Source organism: Salmo salar, chromosome ssa09 (genome assembly GCF_905237065.1).
Source record: "Salmo salar chromosome ssa09, Ssal_v3.1, whole genome shotgun sequence".
Classification (NCBI taxonomy): domain Eukaryota; kingdom Metazoa; phylum Chordata; class Actinopteri; order Salmoniformes; family Salmonidae; genus Salmo; species Salmo salar.
In genome coordinates, this window is record NC_059450.1 from 84298883 (window position 1) to 84312867 (window position 13985).

Sequence of the window (13985 nt, forward strand, 5' to 3'; positions counted from 1 at the left end):
ATAACCGTCAAATCCAACCTGTTGGCCCAGTGCAGGTTTGCTGATCAGACACTGGCCTGCTTTCCCATTGGTGCTCCTGTCCTAATAGGATCCCAGGGACTATGATTGGGGGATTACCATAACCATACTGTACCCTCCACATTGGCCAGTCCGTATCCTCCACCATGGGCACAGCAGGAATTTAGGGGTGCACCTTGACCACGCACAGACCACACCTGAGGGGTTCCATCCTAAACAAACGAGGGTTGTCATTGTCAATAATTGTGTGAAACGAAGGGTCACTGTTGTGGTGCAACCATAACCTGATGATTTGAAGGATCATAGTTTTGCTGTCAAAAAAGGACGTGAATTATCAAATATCTATTTGATTCATTATTTTCCTGGCCTTCAGTTTTTGTCTCACTAATTCAATTGGATTACTTCAGAGATGTTTTATATTTTCCTTTCTACGTGAAAGCTTTGGATTATTGTCCCAACCCGAACCTGTCCTTCACCATCAGACGGATCTTCCTTCTTATTTCAACCCACAGGAACAACTTACAGGAGATCAACCTGATAATAACTCACCAACGCACCCTGGAAAGGCCAAGCCGTACCTGTTTGTCTAATACAACAGCCTTTGCATAACCTACTCCTATGAATCGCAGTAGTCAACCTTATTTTTTCCCCAGAACTTTCCTTCTTTGAACCTACCGATATTCTTTCCCCCATCCTTCACTGTTATCTCTCTCTACTTGATTATCCCAACATCTCCTCCCTCCGTCCTCTTCTTTTTCTCTCTCTCTCTTCCTTTGTCCTGTGTTGGTTGTTGCCATGTCGCTGCTGAAGCTGCAGTTCCCTCTGCAGAGGCGTGTGCGTCTGGCCCAGGGTCTGTGGCTGCTGTCCTGGCTGGCAGTGCTGGCTGGGGCCTTCACCTTCTCCCTGGGAGTGTACCTCAAGACCGAGCTGCTCCGCAGGGCAGAGGTACTGGCTAACACTATAACACACACATGCCTGTTCACACATAGCAAATTACACACAAACACACCTTATGTATTTCACACAACACACACACACGTTTCTGGCACTCGGCAAACACACAGCACACACACACAACTGTCCGTCTCACTACTGTTCCTGTCGTCTATCCTGGCTGGTTCAATTAAACACTTTGCTGTGTTCTCCATGTGTCTTTCAGTGTGGGGTCTGTTTCACACACCTTCACCTATCAAAGCTGTATTCACACAGCACAGAAAAACATTGGGCTGGCATGATGCAGTTGGCTTGAATCTGGACAAGCTTTGTGTGTGGCTGTATGTGGGGGGGGGTTGATGGGCTTATTGGTGTGTGGCTGTGTGTATGTGGGGGTAGAGGTGCTTATTGGTGTGTGGCTGTGTGTATGTGGGGGTAGAGGTGCTTATTGGTGTGTGGCTGTGTGTATGTGGGGGTAGAGGTGCTTATTGGTGTGTGGCTGTGTGTATGTGGGGGTAGAGGTGCTTATTGGTGTGTGGCTGTGTGTATGTGGGGGTAGAGGTGCTTATTGTTGTGTGGCTGTGTGTATGTGGGGGTAGAGGTGCTTATTGGTGTGTGGCTGTGTGTATGTGGGGGTAGAAGTGCTTATTGGTGTGTGGCTGTGTGTATGTGGGGGGTAGAGGTGCTTATTGGTGTGTGGCTGTGTGTATGTGGGGGTAGAGGTGCTTATTGGTGTGTGGCTGTGTGTATGTGGGGGGTAGAGGTGCTTATTGGTGTGTGGCTGTGTGTATGTGGGGGGTAGAGGTGCTTATTGGTGTGTGGCTGTGTGTATGTGGGGAGTAGAGGTGCTTATTGGCGTGTGGCTGTGTGTATGTGGGGTTAGAGGTGCTTACTGGTGTGTGGCTGTGTGTATGTGGGGGGTAGAGGTGCTTATTGGTGTGTGGCTGTGTGTATGTGGAGGTAGAAGTGCTTATTGGTGTGTGGCTGTGTGTATGGGGGAGTAGAGGTGCCTATTGGTGTGTGGCTGTGTGTATGTGGGGGTAGAGGTGCTTATTGGTGTGTGGCTGTGTGTATGTGGGGGGTAGAGGTGCTTATTGGTGTGTGGCTGTGTGTATGTGGGGGTAGAGGTGCTTATTGGTGTGTGGCTGTGTGTATGTGGGGAGTAGAGGTGCTTATTGGTGTGTGGCTGTGTGTATGTGGGGGTAGAGGTGCTTACTGGTGTGTGGCTGTGTGTATGTGGGGAGTAGAGGTGCTTATTGGTGTGTGGCTGTGTGTATGTGGGGGTAGAGGTGCTTATTGGTGTGTGGCTGTGTGTATGTGGGGGGTAGAGGTGCTTACTGGTGTGTGGCTGTGTGTATGTGGGGGTAGAAGTGCTTATTGGTGTGTGGCTGTGTGTATGGGGGAGTAGAGGTGCCTATTGGTGTGTGGCTGTGTGTATGTGTGGGGTAGAGGTGCTTACTGGTGTGTGGCTGTGTGTATGTGGAGGTAGAGGTGCTTATTGGTGTGTGGCTGTGTGTATGTGGGGGTAGAGGTGCTTATTGGTGTGTGGCTGTGTGTATGTGGGGGTAGAGGTGCCTATTGGTGTGTGGCTGTGTGTATGGGGGGGTAGAGGTGCTTATTGGTGTGTGGCTGTGTGTATGTGGAGGTAGAGGTGCTTATTGGTGTGTGGCTGTGTGTATGGGGGAGTAGAGGTGCCTATTGGCGTGTGGCTGTGTGTATGTGGGGGTAGAGGTGCTTATTGGTGTGTGGCTGTGTGTATGGGGGGGTAGAGGTGCTTATTGGTGTGTGGCTGTGTGTATGTGGGGGTAGAAGTGCTTATTGGTGTGTGGCTGTGTGTATGTGGCTGTGTTCATCACTCATGCTATGTATGGATTATATGTATGGAGGGAGGCGGAGGGGTTGGTTGAAGATTCACACTGACATATTGGAGGCCGTAACGCATCATCCAGATATGTAGGGTGTGCTGGTATAGCTCCAATGAACCATTGATTAAGGTTGACCTCAATCTGGGGCCTATCAAAAAAGGAAACGTTGTTTTCCAGTGCATCCTCCTAGCTTCAATACTCAATGATTTTCTATATGCAATGACCTGGATTTGACAAGTTGTTACACGTAACATGAATGTTACTAAAAAATAACAACGTCAACATTCCTAAACTCAATAACACTAATACAACAGAAAAAAACTGACAAAGGAAGTAGTTGGTTGCACTTTACATACAGTGGCATAGTACTGAAGTGGATATAGTGGAGCAATAGAAGTAGTTATGTAGGGTGCTGACTACCATGACTCATATTGCCTTACATGAACGTACATAAATGGAATCATCATCATGGAATGGAACATGCCAGAACATATCCTCTGATGCTTAGCGCTGTAATGTAACATATATAGATCATTTCGATGTAGTTTATTACTGTGTTATAACTGGTATAGTAATGTGACCCTAGATTTGACCTTTGACCCTCCAGGTGATGGACAACACAGAGATCCACGTGGTGCCAAACATTTTGATGCTGGTGGGCTTGGTAACCATCGGGATCAACCTGTTTGCAGGGCGGGTGTGTCAGGACTCCCTGGACTCTGCCCGGTTCCCCCCCTGGAAGCCCTTCCTGCTGCCCTGGTATGGCCTGGCCTGGATGGTGTGTGTCTGGTTGCTGTCTGCTGTGGTGCTCAGCTATGCCCTGCAGGGACACCTCGAGGAGTCACTCAAGGTAAGGGCCTCTGGGATGGGATGAAGAAGAATGAGACAGTGAATGCAACTGAATAACACTCAGACCCTATCTCAAGTAGTCTTTATGTGATTCCCCGCATCCTATCTCCTCGCCTGCGTCACATCTGTATTGAAGGACAAGGACAAGGTCCCCCCCCACCCAGATCTTCTTCTCCAATGTGTTTTGAGAAGAAGGCGAGGATATAGGAACTGAGGAATCCGGGAAAGATTAATTGAGAACAAGCCTTGGCTCCCATGAGTACTTCCTTGTCTCTTTTATGACATAATCTCTGTCCAATCCCAGGTGGGCCTGAGGAACGGTATCCGGTTCTACCGGGACACGGATGTCCCGGGCCGCTGCTTCCAGAAGGAGACCATCGACAGGCTGCAAATGGAACTGCGTTGCTGCGGCAACACCAACTACAGGGACTGGTTCGAGGTGCAGTGGATCAGCAACAGATACCTGGACTTCACCTCAAAAGAAGTCAAGGAGTGAGAGAGAGGGGGATGGTGGGGGGAGAGGGGGGAGGAGGAGAGGTGGAGAGGGGGATGGAGGGGGGAGAGGAGAAGTGAAGTTAAGCCCACAAACCAATGTTCTCTGACTTGTCTGAGGTGATGATGACTCACATGGGATTTCTATACATCATGTCTCATAAATGTGTCATCCATCATTAAAGCCAGTGTCATTTATGTAAGGTAACATTTTACAATGGAAACACTCAATCAAACCGTTAACCTATCTCCTCTCCAGTCGTGTGCGTAGCAACGTGGACGGTCGTTACCTGATGGATGGAGTCCCCTTCAGCTGCTGTAACCCCGGCTCCCCTCGGCCCTGTCTCCAGAACCGCCTGACTGACAACACTGCCCACTACAACTATGAGCACCAGAGTGAGGAGCTGAACCTGTACAACCGTGGCTGCAGACAGGCGCTGGTCGACTACTACATGGGCCTCATGAACACCATCGGCCCCGGGATACTGTCGGTCATCTCCCTGCAGGTATACATATGCACAAACACAGACAAAATATGAACATTGACTCTTGCCCTGTAATGTGGTGATAGTAGTTTTCAGTGGTGATTTTGTTACCATCAACCTCTGCCCCTGTGATAAGGTGGCTTTAGATATACATTTTGTAACCATGGCTTTGAGTTTAACCTTGACCCCTGTGACATCATCTCCACAGATGTCAGTGTTGGTGAGTCTGCGGTACCTGCAGACGTCTCTGGACGGCGTGGATCCGGAGAACCCCGAAGCTGACAGCGAGGGCTACATCCTGGCGAAGGGGGTCAAAGAAACCATGATGGACGTCAAGAACACCATGTTCAAACTGCTCCAGTTCGGACAGGTAGTGTACTACAGTACCCACAATGCTCTGTGAAACATACCAGGGATGTGTTCAGGGGCGTTGCAGAAAGAAGGACAATGAATAGAGCTGACCTTTTTAAAACGCAAATACACTACAAATGTGCATTTCCTACTGTGCTAGACAATTCTCAGCAACAAAAGAGTTATTCAAATGAAGATCCTACATCTGTATATGTTCAACACAAAACATTTATATCTTAACAGTCTGTAACAATACATCCTGATCAGACCCTGGTTAAGCATGATGTACCACAGTACCCACAATGCCATTTGGTTGTAACTCACTAAAGATGTTCCGAGAAGATAACCTAATGGTGTCCCGTCTCTTTATCAATACAGGTGGAAGCAGGTGATGAGGCAGAAGCAGGGGCGGACGGCGAGAAGGCAGCCACGTCCAGCTAGATGAAATATAATATAGAACCATATATGGGTTTGAAACAGGGAGGGAGGCTTCTTAGTTCTGTGACCTCATGGTGGTCTAGCCTGTGACCAGGCTAATGGTGGGCTAGCTAGAGCTCTGTGTTGGCTTTGACACTGGCACTGAACTTTTTGGCTTGATTTATACTGCAACAATGTATGAGCACTAAAATACATAAGGAATCTTATCTTATCATGCTCTGCACAGACAAGACAAGATCTTGCAATGCAGAGGATTTTTAACCTAATAGAATTTGGAATTATAATCTTTGAGTCAAGAACAAAACATGAAAGTCAAGAAGACACTGGAAGGCACCGAAGAACACACACATTCACAACAGAATTCACACACACAATTTATAAATACTGAAAAAGAATACTTGCATACTCGTACACAAGTAAATGAAAACACACACACTTTGAAGTACACTAACGTTCTGATGATCTTTGATTCAGATCTGACTAAATCTAAAGCACACAGTTAACGTAATAATACAAACACTCAGCCTGTGTGAAGGCCTACTGTCAATTGAATACCGAAATGGCTATAGAGTTTGTTAACGCACTGCTAAGTAACGTGTCAAGATGGCATTTAATATATTAAAGTTAGTTGCTCTTAATGGATTTGCGGGGTTGAGTCCTTTTGTATTAGATAGATAGACGTACAACTGAGTTGGGTTATTTCAGTTCACCCAGAGGTACAGGAGGATGTGTTTGTAATGACAACGTGATGCTAGTGATACTGTAGGTCTATGACTGTATGGAGCGGAGTGACTGTACAATGTAATCTGGGCTGCTAGGTATACTCTGACACATCCCATAACACCTTCGTAATCCAAACATAGCTAATCCTTAGACTACTGTTACAGCAGTTCTCTGCACAGCAACAGGAACACTGGAGAGAGATGGAGTAAAAACATACTTTAACAATGGACAGGGTTTGAAGAAAGTTCACTTCGAAGTGTGATCATGTAAAAGGTTGTAATTACATTTTTCATTATGTTTTCACCAACAAGAACACATGTTGAGCGCAATATTAACGCACATATAGCCAACATATTAAAAAAAATGTATTCGCTGTTTATTTTGTTCCTTTTTCAAATTGTTCATATACTGTGTTTTACGACAATGTTTACAACATGTCATCCTTTGATAAGTAGAATGTTCATAGATAGTAGTTTACCGACTTTTACACCATATTTCCACCAGGGTTCGCCATTTCATTACACCTGAAAGCACATCGAACCCCCGTCTTATTGAATTTACCATTTCGAGGCCTACTACTGTACCCGAAATTGGTTACAGTATATCTTGATCAATCTTGATGCATAGGCTGCAAGCAGCTGAATAGGTGAATTGTAATAGAAACATTGTAACAAACGTCTAGGCAAGATACCACAGAGTGCGCACAAAGTAGTCTTACATTTTCCTAACATCTAAATCCACCTACTCATTTGTCTTTGAGAGGCTTTGTTTTATGGAAACATACTCACTGGTAACGGTGGTGATGACTATGCCGAGTGAGCGTTTAGAAATTCCGGTGTGGCTTTGCAATGTGCTCACCGCCAGACCAGTATTCTGCCAGCAGCACAAATTACGTCACGTTTGTATGGTAATGAAGAAAGCTTCAAAAATAAACACACGCATTTCAAAACATTGCAATCTAGATAACTAATTCAAAACATACTGAATTTTAATAAATTTTGACTTTTATTGTGCCAACAAGAAAAGGCAATAATTAATTTATGAAAAAAAATAATAATAATAATAATATGGGTTTAATTACTATTATTTGGGGACCAACAATGTTGACACTGGTATGTTGAGAATATTGGGCTGTAGAGAGATATTTTCTACCTGCCTCAGCTAAAGGGGGTGTAAAATACTCAGTAGGGTCTCTACTAACCAAATATGTATAGTTTTGAGAGGGGACTGTGTCTTACATTAAACAAACTAAAAACGGTTAGTGGACACCAAATTGAGTATTTCCCACCCCACTTTAGCTGAGACGGATTGAAAAGATCTCTACAAGCCTATATGTATCCCATGCACAGTCTAATACAGTGTATTGCATTGGGAGCTATGGAGAGGGTGAAGAACGAAGTGTTCCTGAATATGTACGACACAGTCCCCCTGAAAAACGAACCATTTGGTTAGTAAAGACCCTACTGAGTATTTCCCACCTCAGTTTATGAGACAGGTAGTACAGGTTTCTTTCTACAAGCCAATAAGTATCCTATATATACAGTGTATTGTACACAAGTGAATGGAGTGAGTAAGCTGGAGTGAGGAGTCATCAGCACACTGTATTTTATTTATTTATTATTTAACCTTCATTTAACTAGGCAAGTCAGTTAAGAGCAAATTCTTATTTTCAATGACAGCCTAGGAACAGTGGGTTAACTGCCTTGTTCAGGGGCAGAACAACAGATTTTTACCTTGTCAGTTCAGGGATTCAATCTTGCAACCTTTCGGTTACTAGTCCAATGCTCTAACCACTAGGCTACCTGCAGCCACATTGCCCAGCATAAGAAACCAATTAAAGTTTTGCAGACTATTATTGAGTAATTCCAATAACATACAGTGAATTCGGAAAGTATTGAGGCCCCTTGACTTTTTCCACATTTTGTTACCTTACAGCCTTATTCTATAATTGATTCAATAGTTTTTTCCCCTCATCAATCTACACACAATATCCCATAATGACAAAGCAAAAAAAGGTTTAGAAATGTTTTCTAATTTATAAAAAAGTACAACTGAAATATCACATTTACATAAGTATTCAGACCCTTTACTCAGTACTTTGTTGAAGCACCTTTGGCAGCGATTACAGCCTCGAGTCTTCTTGGGTATGACGCTACAAGCTTGGCACACCTGTATTTTGGGAGTTTCTCCCATTCTTTGCAGATCCTGTCAGGTTGGATGGGAAGCATTGCTGCACAGCTATTTTAGGTCTCTCCAGAGAAGTTCAATCGGGTTCAAGTCCAGGCTCTGGCTGGGTCACTCAAGGACATTCAGAGACTTGTCCTGAAGCCACTCCTGCGTTGTCTTGGCTGTGTGCTTACGGTCATTTTCCTGTTGGAAGGTGAACTTTTTCCCCAGTCAGAGGTCCTGAGCACTTTGGAGCAGGTTTTCCTCAAGGATCTCTCTGTACTTTGCTCCGTTCATCTTTGCCTTGATCCTGACTAGTCTCTGCCGCTGAAAAACATCCCCACCTCATGATGCTGCCAACACCATGCTTCACCGTAGGGATGGTGCTAGGTTTCATCCAGATGTGACGCTTGGCATTAAGGAAAATAGTTCAATCTTGGTTTCATCAGACGAGAGAATCTTGTTTCTAATGGTCTGAGAGTCCTTTAGGTGCCTTTTGGCAAACTCCAAGCGGGCTGTCATGTGCCTTTTATGGAGGAGTGGCTTCAGTCTGGCCACTCTACCATAAAGGCCTGATTGTTGGAGTGCTGTAGAGATGGTTGTCCTTCTGGAAGGTTCTCCCATCTCCACAGAGGAACTCTGGAGCTCTGTCAGAGTGACCATCGGGTTCTTGGTCACCTCCTTGACCAAGGCCCTTCTCCCCCGATTGCTCAGTTTGTTCAGGCGGCCAGCTATAGAAAGAGTCTTTGTGGTTCCAAACTTCTTCCATTTAAGAATGATGGAGCCCACTGTGTTCTTGGGGACCTTCAATGCTGTAGACATTTTTTGGTACTCTTCCCCAGATCTGTGCTTCGACACAATCCTGTCTCGCACCTCTACAGACAATATATTTAACCTTATGGCTTGGTTTTTGCTCTGACATGCACTGTCAACTGTGGGACCTTATATAGACAGGTGTGTGCCTTTCCAAATCATGTTCAATCAATTGAATTTACCACAGGTGGATTCCAATCAAGTTGTAGAAACATCTCAAGGATGATCAATGGAAACAGGATGCACCTGAGCTCAATTTTGAGTCTCATAGCAAAGGGTCTGAATACTTCTGTATTATGTTTTTGCTTTGTCATTATGGGGTATTGTGTGTAGATTGCTCAGGATATTATTTTTTTATACATTTTAGAATAAGGCTGTAACGTAACAAAATGTTGAAAAAGTCAAGAGGGGCTGAATAATTCCCAAAGCACTGTATATTTGTAATTTATTGAAAGTATATTCATTTAAATATAGCCTACACATACCACTATTTGTGTAAACTTTTAAAATCAATTCTGTCATAAATAATACAATATCAAAAATGGAATATGTCAAATGATCAATCTTTTTTTTCTAAGGTGGTTGTAGTTCTGTGAAAAACAGTTCTACTGCACTAGATATTCCCAAAGTTTAGCATGTCTTTGCAGGGTGACTCTTATTTCTAAAAAGAAATCTGCGATCGTGCCAGCTTTAATGTCCTGCTGCTAGGAGAACGGTAATCACCACCAGCACTAACTGAAAAAGTGAGATAGAGGAAGAAAGAGGAGAAGAGGGGAACAGAAATGTCAAACCACTTGATTTAACGCAAGATGGATTCTTTTTTAACTTTTTAGTAAAATTGCTTTAATGTAGGATATATTTTATTTATATTTTTATAGAAGTTTGTAAATTCTTTATTATGCGACACCATGGACTCTAACATAATGGCATTTCTAGAAGAATTCATGGAAAGTGCGTTGGTGACTTGGGTATGTTTGAAAGCTTATTTAAATCACTTTAAGATTCTATAGTAGTAGGCCTAGATATTCATGATAATGAATAGTCTTTAATAAAACCTAAAAACACATAGCCTATTGCTGTTGTTTTAAATTTATGGAGTATCAACACACTCAAATCCTGTACATAAACAACCTGTAAATAATATTTTTTTCTCACATCAGATTATGCCATTTTATGATTCGTTTATTGCTCTTTATTTACAGGAGTTATAACAAACATGATTGAGTTGAACTTGAATCAGATGCAAATGCTTGTCAAAACGTTTGTCACATGAAAAGGACAGCAAACAACACTTAGCTCTCTAACTTCTCCTTTTCACAACTTCCTATACCCTGGCTCTTAGAATGTCTCTTGTTGTTTTTCCTTATAGCAGTCACTTCTGATACCCTGGCTCTTAGAATGTCTCTTGTTGTTTTTCCTTATAGCAGTCACTTCTGATACCCTGGCTCTTAGAATGTATCTTGTTGTTTTTCCTTATAGCAGTCACTTCTGATACCCTGGCTCTTAGAATGTCTCTTGTTGTTTTTCCTTATAGCAGTCACTTCTGATACCCTGGCTCTTAGAATGTATCTTGTTGTTTTTCCTTATAGCTGTCGCTTTCTATACCCTGGCTCTTAGAATGTCTCTTGTTGTTTTTCCTTATAGCAGTCACTTCTGATACCCTGGCTCTTAGAATGTCTCTTGTTGTTTTTCCTTATAGCAGTCACTTCTGATACCCTGGCTCTTAGAATGTATCTTGTTGTTTTTCCTTATAGCTGTCGCTTTCTATACCCTGGCTCTTAGAATGTCTCTTGTTGTTTTTCCTTATAGCAGTCACTTCTGATACCCTGGCTCTTAGAATGTATCTTGTTGTTTTTCCTTATAGCAGTCACTTCTGATACCCTGGCTCTTAGAATGTATCTTGTTGTTTTTCCTTATAGCTGTCGCTTTCTATACCCTGGCTCTTAGAATGTTTCTTGTTGTTTTTCCTTATAGCAGTCACTTCCTATTCCCTTTCCTGTTTTTTTCTAAGTAAAATATGACCATCTCTGCTTTCATTGATCTACACCACAGATTCTAGATAACAGTTTTCTCTGTTAGCAGCAAAACCCCCTTATTTATTTTATTTCACCTTTATTTAACTAGGCAAGTCAGTTAAGAACAAATTCTTATTTAGAATGACAGCCTACCCCGGCCAAACCCTAATTTAAGATTGAGCCAATGTATGCAGCGTTTACCGTGAATGCAGTATCCGCGATTGTGGGAACATTGCCTTTAATTGTCAATCGCGCTATAAAGCGGATCTTCAGCTCTACGGATTGAATTGAGCTCTTAATAGGATCCACCCTCCCTCAGGTACAGCTCTTTGATGGTGTAGTGGACAGGGAGGACAACGTCATGCTCTACAACCAGTACATGGACGTGAACTACAAGTCCCAGAATTCCCATGACCGCTACCTGAGGCTGACCAATGGGATCTTTCTCAACGAGGTCATGAGGATCATGTAAGTTCACACCTTTGCAGATGCTCCTAATGTTATGGCTAAAGGAATGTGTACTGAAGAATTCAATTAAATAAATTTTTTACTTTACCCGATCAAAGGTATTATAGCTAGTGAAATACCGGGTTGCAGGTGAGCCCTCACCTCTCTGCCAAGAGGTGAGGGCTTTTATGGCAGAGGTAGTAGAGCACACTGGCTCAAGCCCCACGCCGGCTGTTGTATTAAATAAGCCGTGCCTTTCACCTTCGTCTGTCTGTCTGTCTGTCTGTCTGTCTGTCTGTCTGTCTGTCTGTCTGTCTGTCTGTCTGTCTGTCTGTCTGTCTGTCTGTCTGTCTGTCTGTCTGTCTGTCTGTCTGTCTGTCTGTCTGTCTGTCTGTCTGTCTGTCTGTCTGTCTGTCTGTCATTCCCAGAGACCCCAACCCCAAGCTGGAGCATTTGTACCGCAGTGGAAGAGACGACCAGATTCTCAGAGTCCAGAACTTCTCCATCCTCAACCGACACCTCAGGGCCTTCTACCAGGTATTGGTATTTGTGTCGTGTTTGATACACAATCGTGTCTTAGTCAGAGCAATTTACTGTACAAGGTCCAGACTTAAGCCTAGGGAGACATCCAGTCAAATCTCTCTGAGAAATGAACTTAAGTCCGATACAATGCATTAAACACACAAAAACATGAGTCTTCGCTGTTTCAGTTCCTGCTTTTTTATAAGTCATTCAAACCCTCTGAACAGTTGCTCATCATGGGAGGGACACCAGTGAGTTTCAAGGAATATTCAGGGAATATTCAGAAATATTTTGGATACAATTTATTGACAGGACTGTTTGTCATGACAACAATTCCATCATGTCTGGTGGTCCTACAATGTAATTTTATTTCTTGTGGTTTCACTTTTTGCTTTGTGTTGTGGAACCTTAAAACACCATCTGCATATGGTCACTCTGCAGCCTAATTTCTCTCTACCAGGGCTTGTGTCTGAGAACCAAATATAGCCATTGTACTACGTAGAACAGACGTGAACAAGTAGCCCTACTTTCCCCACTAACGTCGTCTGTGTTTCTATTTTAATCTGAACTGGCCAACAGGATGCTAGTGGAAGGTTTTGTAATTTCAATGTTGATTTGAGTATCAACTGCAATGTGGTTAGGGAAATTACAATCAATCAATATTTTTATCCCTTCAAGCTCTCTCTTTGCTCAAACCCTGTCATTCTGTCTATAGGATGACCTACAGCAGCTGATTCTGATGCCTCTTCCAAACACTGCCATTTTGGGGCAAGATCCCCTAACAGGTAAAAAGAGCCAGTAAAAAGTACAGTATCTCTGATTGGCCTTCTATGTTGTCTATGAGAGTGTGATGGGAACAAGATAGTCATAAGAGCTGTAACTTGCAGAGGCAGCGTTGGAAGAGTTGAGGAGATTGCTACTGCTTTTACTGGGATGTGCGATACAGGTGATGTCTCTCTCTCTCTCTCACACACACACACACACACACACACACACACACACACACACACACACACACACACACACACACACACACTGCAATTGTAACTTTACCAACCTTACTGACTACTAATTGTTGGTCAGCAACAGTGTGAGAGGAAGGAAACATTCATACAGCAAATCCAGACGCTGGACATCGAGACTCAAACTGCCATTGCCAACTGTATCCAGGAGGTCGGTTCAGTTCCCTACTCTTCTACCCATATCCACCATTAACGTTCACCACAAGTCAGCCATTTTGTCCCGGAATGCTCAGTCAAATACCGTTATTACCATAGTGAGGTAAGAAAGTGTTGTTCCTGCAGGTGACCCAGGACCCCAGAGCGGTTCTGCCGCTGCAGTGGGAGGAGCTGGGAGGGCTGGAAGAGGTGGAGCTACAGGTGCTGTTTGGCTCCATGGCCAGACAGATCCAAGGCCTGCTGGCACAGAGAGACACACACCTGGAGGTACACACACATAATGTCCAGAACAACAGAAGAGGAATTTAATTACAAAACCAGGCTTTTCAGCCATTCAGCCTCCTATAGGAGAGTGTATTCCCAGTGAAAGCGTCACTGTGTCAAACTTGATTTAAAAAGCTCTAAGGGTTTCTTACACTCACAGATTCACACAGAACCTGGTCCTGATTTAATCACCTACCTGTCACCTCTTGCTACCCCCCCCTCCCCAGAGGATAGCAGAGTTGTGTTTGACGAGCGAGGTCCAGCAGGCTGAGTCGCTCATGGCGCCCCCAGGTGGTCACACTGAGGAGCTGCCCCAGAGTCTGGCTGTCCAGCTAGCAGACAGCAGGGCCAAACTACGATTCCTCAGACAAGAACTGTAAGACATGTGTGTGTGTATGCTTGTGTGTGAGACGGTCATGTCCTTGT

General features: G+C 43.8%; 2 protein-coding genes across 4 annotated transcripts in view; both read left to right on the forward strand.

The window, feature by feature from the left end:
• Positions 1-112: 112 nt before the first annotated feature.
• LOC106612080 (RDS/peripherin-like protein xRDS35) lies at positions 113-6073 on the forward strand. The gene is made up of 6 exons (XM_014212912.2): positions 113-963; positions 3424-3666; positions 3970-4157; positions 4417-4663; positions 4851-5012; positions 5372-6073. The coding sequence occupies exons 1-6, from the start codon at positions 814-816 to the stop codon at positions 5432-5434; spliced, it is 1053 nt and encodes a 350-aa protein (XP_014068387.1). The 5' UTR covers positions 113-813; the 3' UTR covers positions 5435-6073.
• Positions 6074-9851: 3778 nt separating this feature from the next.
• Positions 9852-13985, forward strand: part of LOC106612079 (protein Daple) — an 84467-nt gene continuing 80333 nt past the window's right edge. The window contains exons 1-8 of one of the 3 annotated variants that reach the window (XM_045724135.1): positions 9852-10101; positions 11468-11616; positions 12024-12132; positions 12833-12902; positions 13005-13063; positions 13201-13290; positions 13422-13562; positions 13787-13935. In XM_045724135.1, coding sequence (XP_045580091.1) covers positions 10042-10101; positions 11468-11616; positions 12024-12132; positions 12833-12902; positions 13005-13063; positions 13201-13290; positions 13422-13562; positions 13787-13935 — 827 coding nt within the window. In that variant the 5' untranslated portion in view covers positions 9852-10041. The remainder of the gene's footprint in view (positions 10102-11467; positions 11617-12023; positions 12133-12832; positions 12903-13004; positions 13064-13200; positions 13291-13421; positions 13563-13786; positions 13936-13985) is intronic. The other 2 variants (XM_045724136.1, XM_045724137.1) reach the window with 2 other exon arrangements.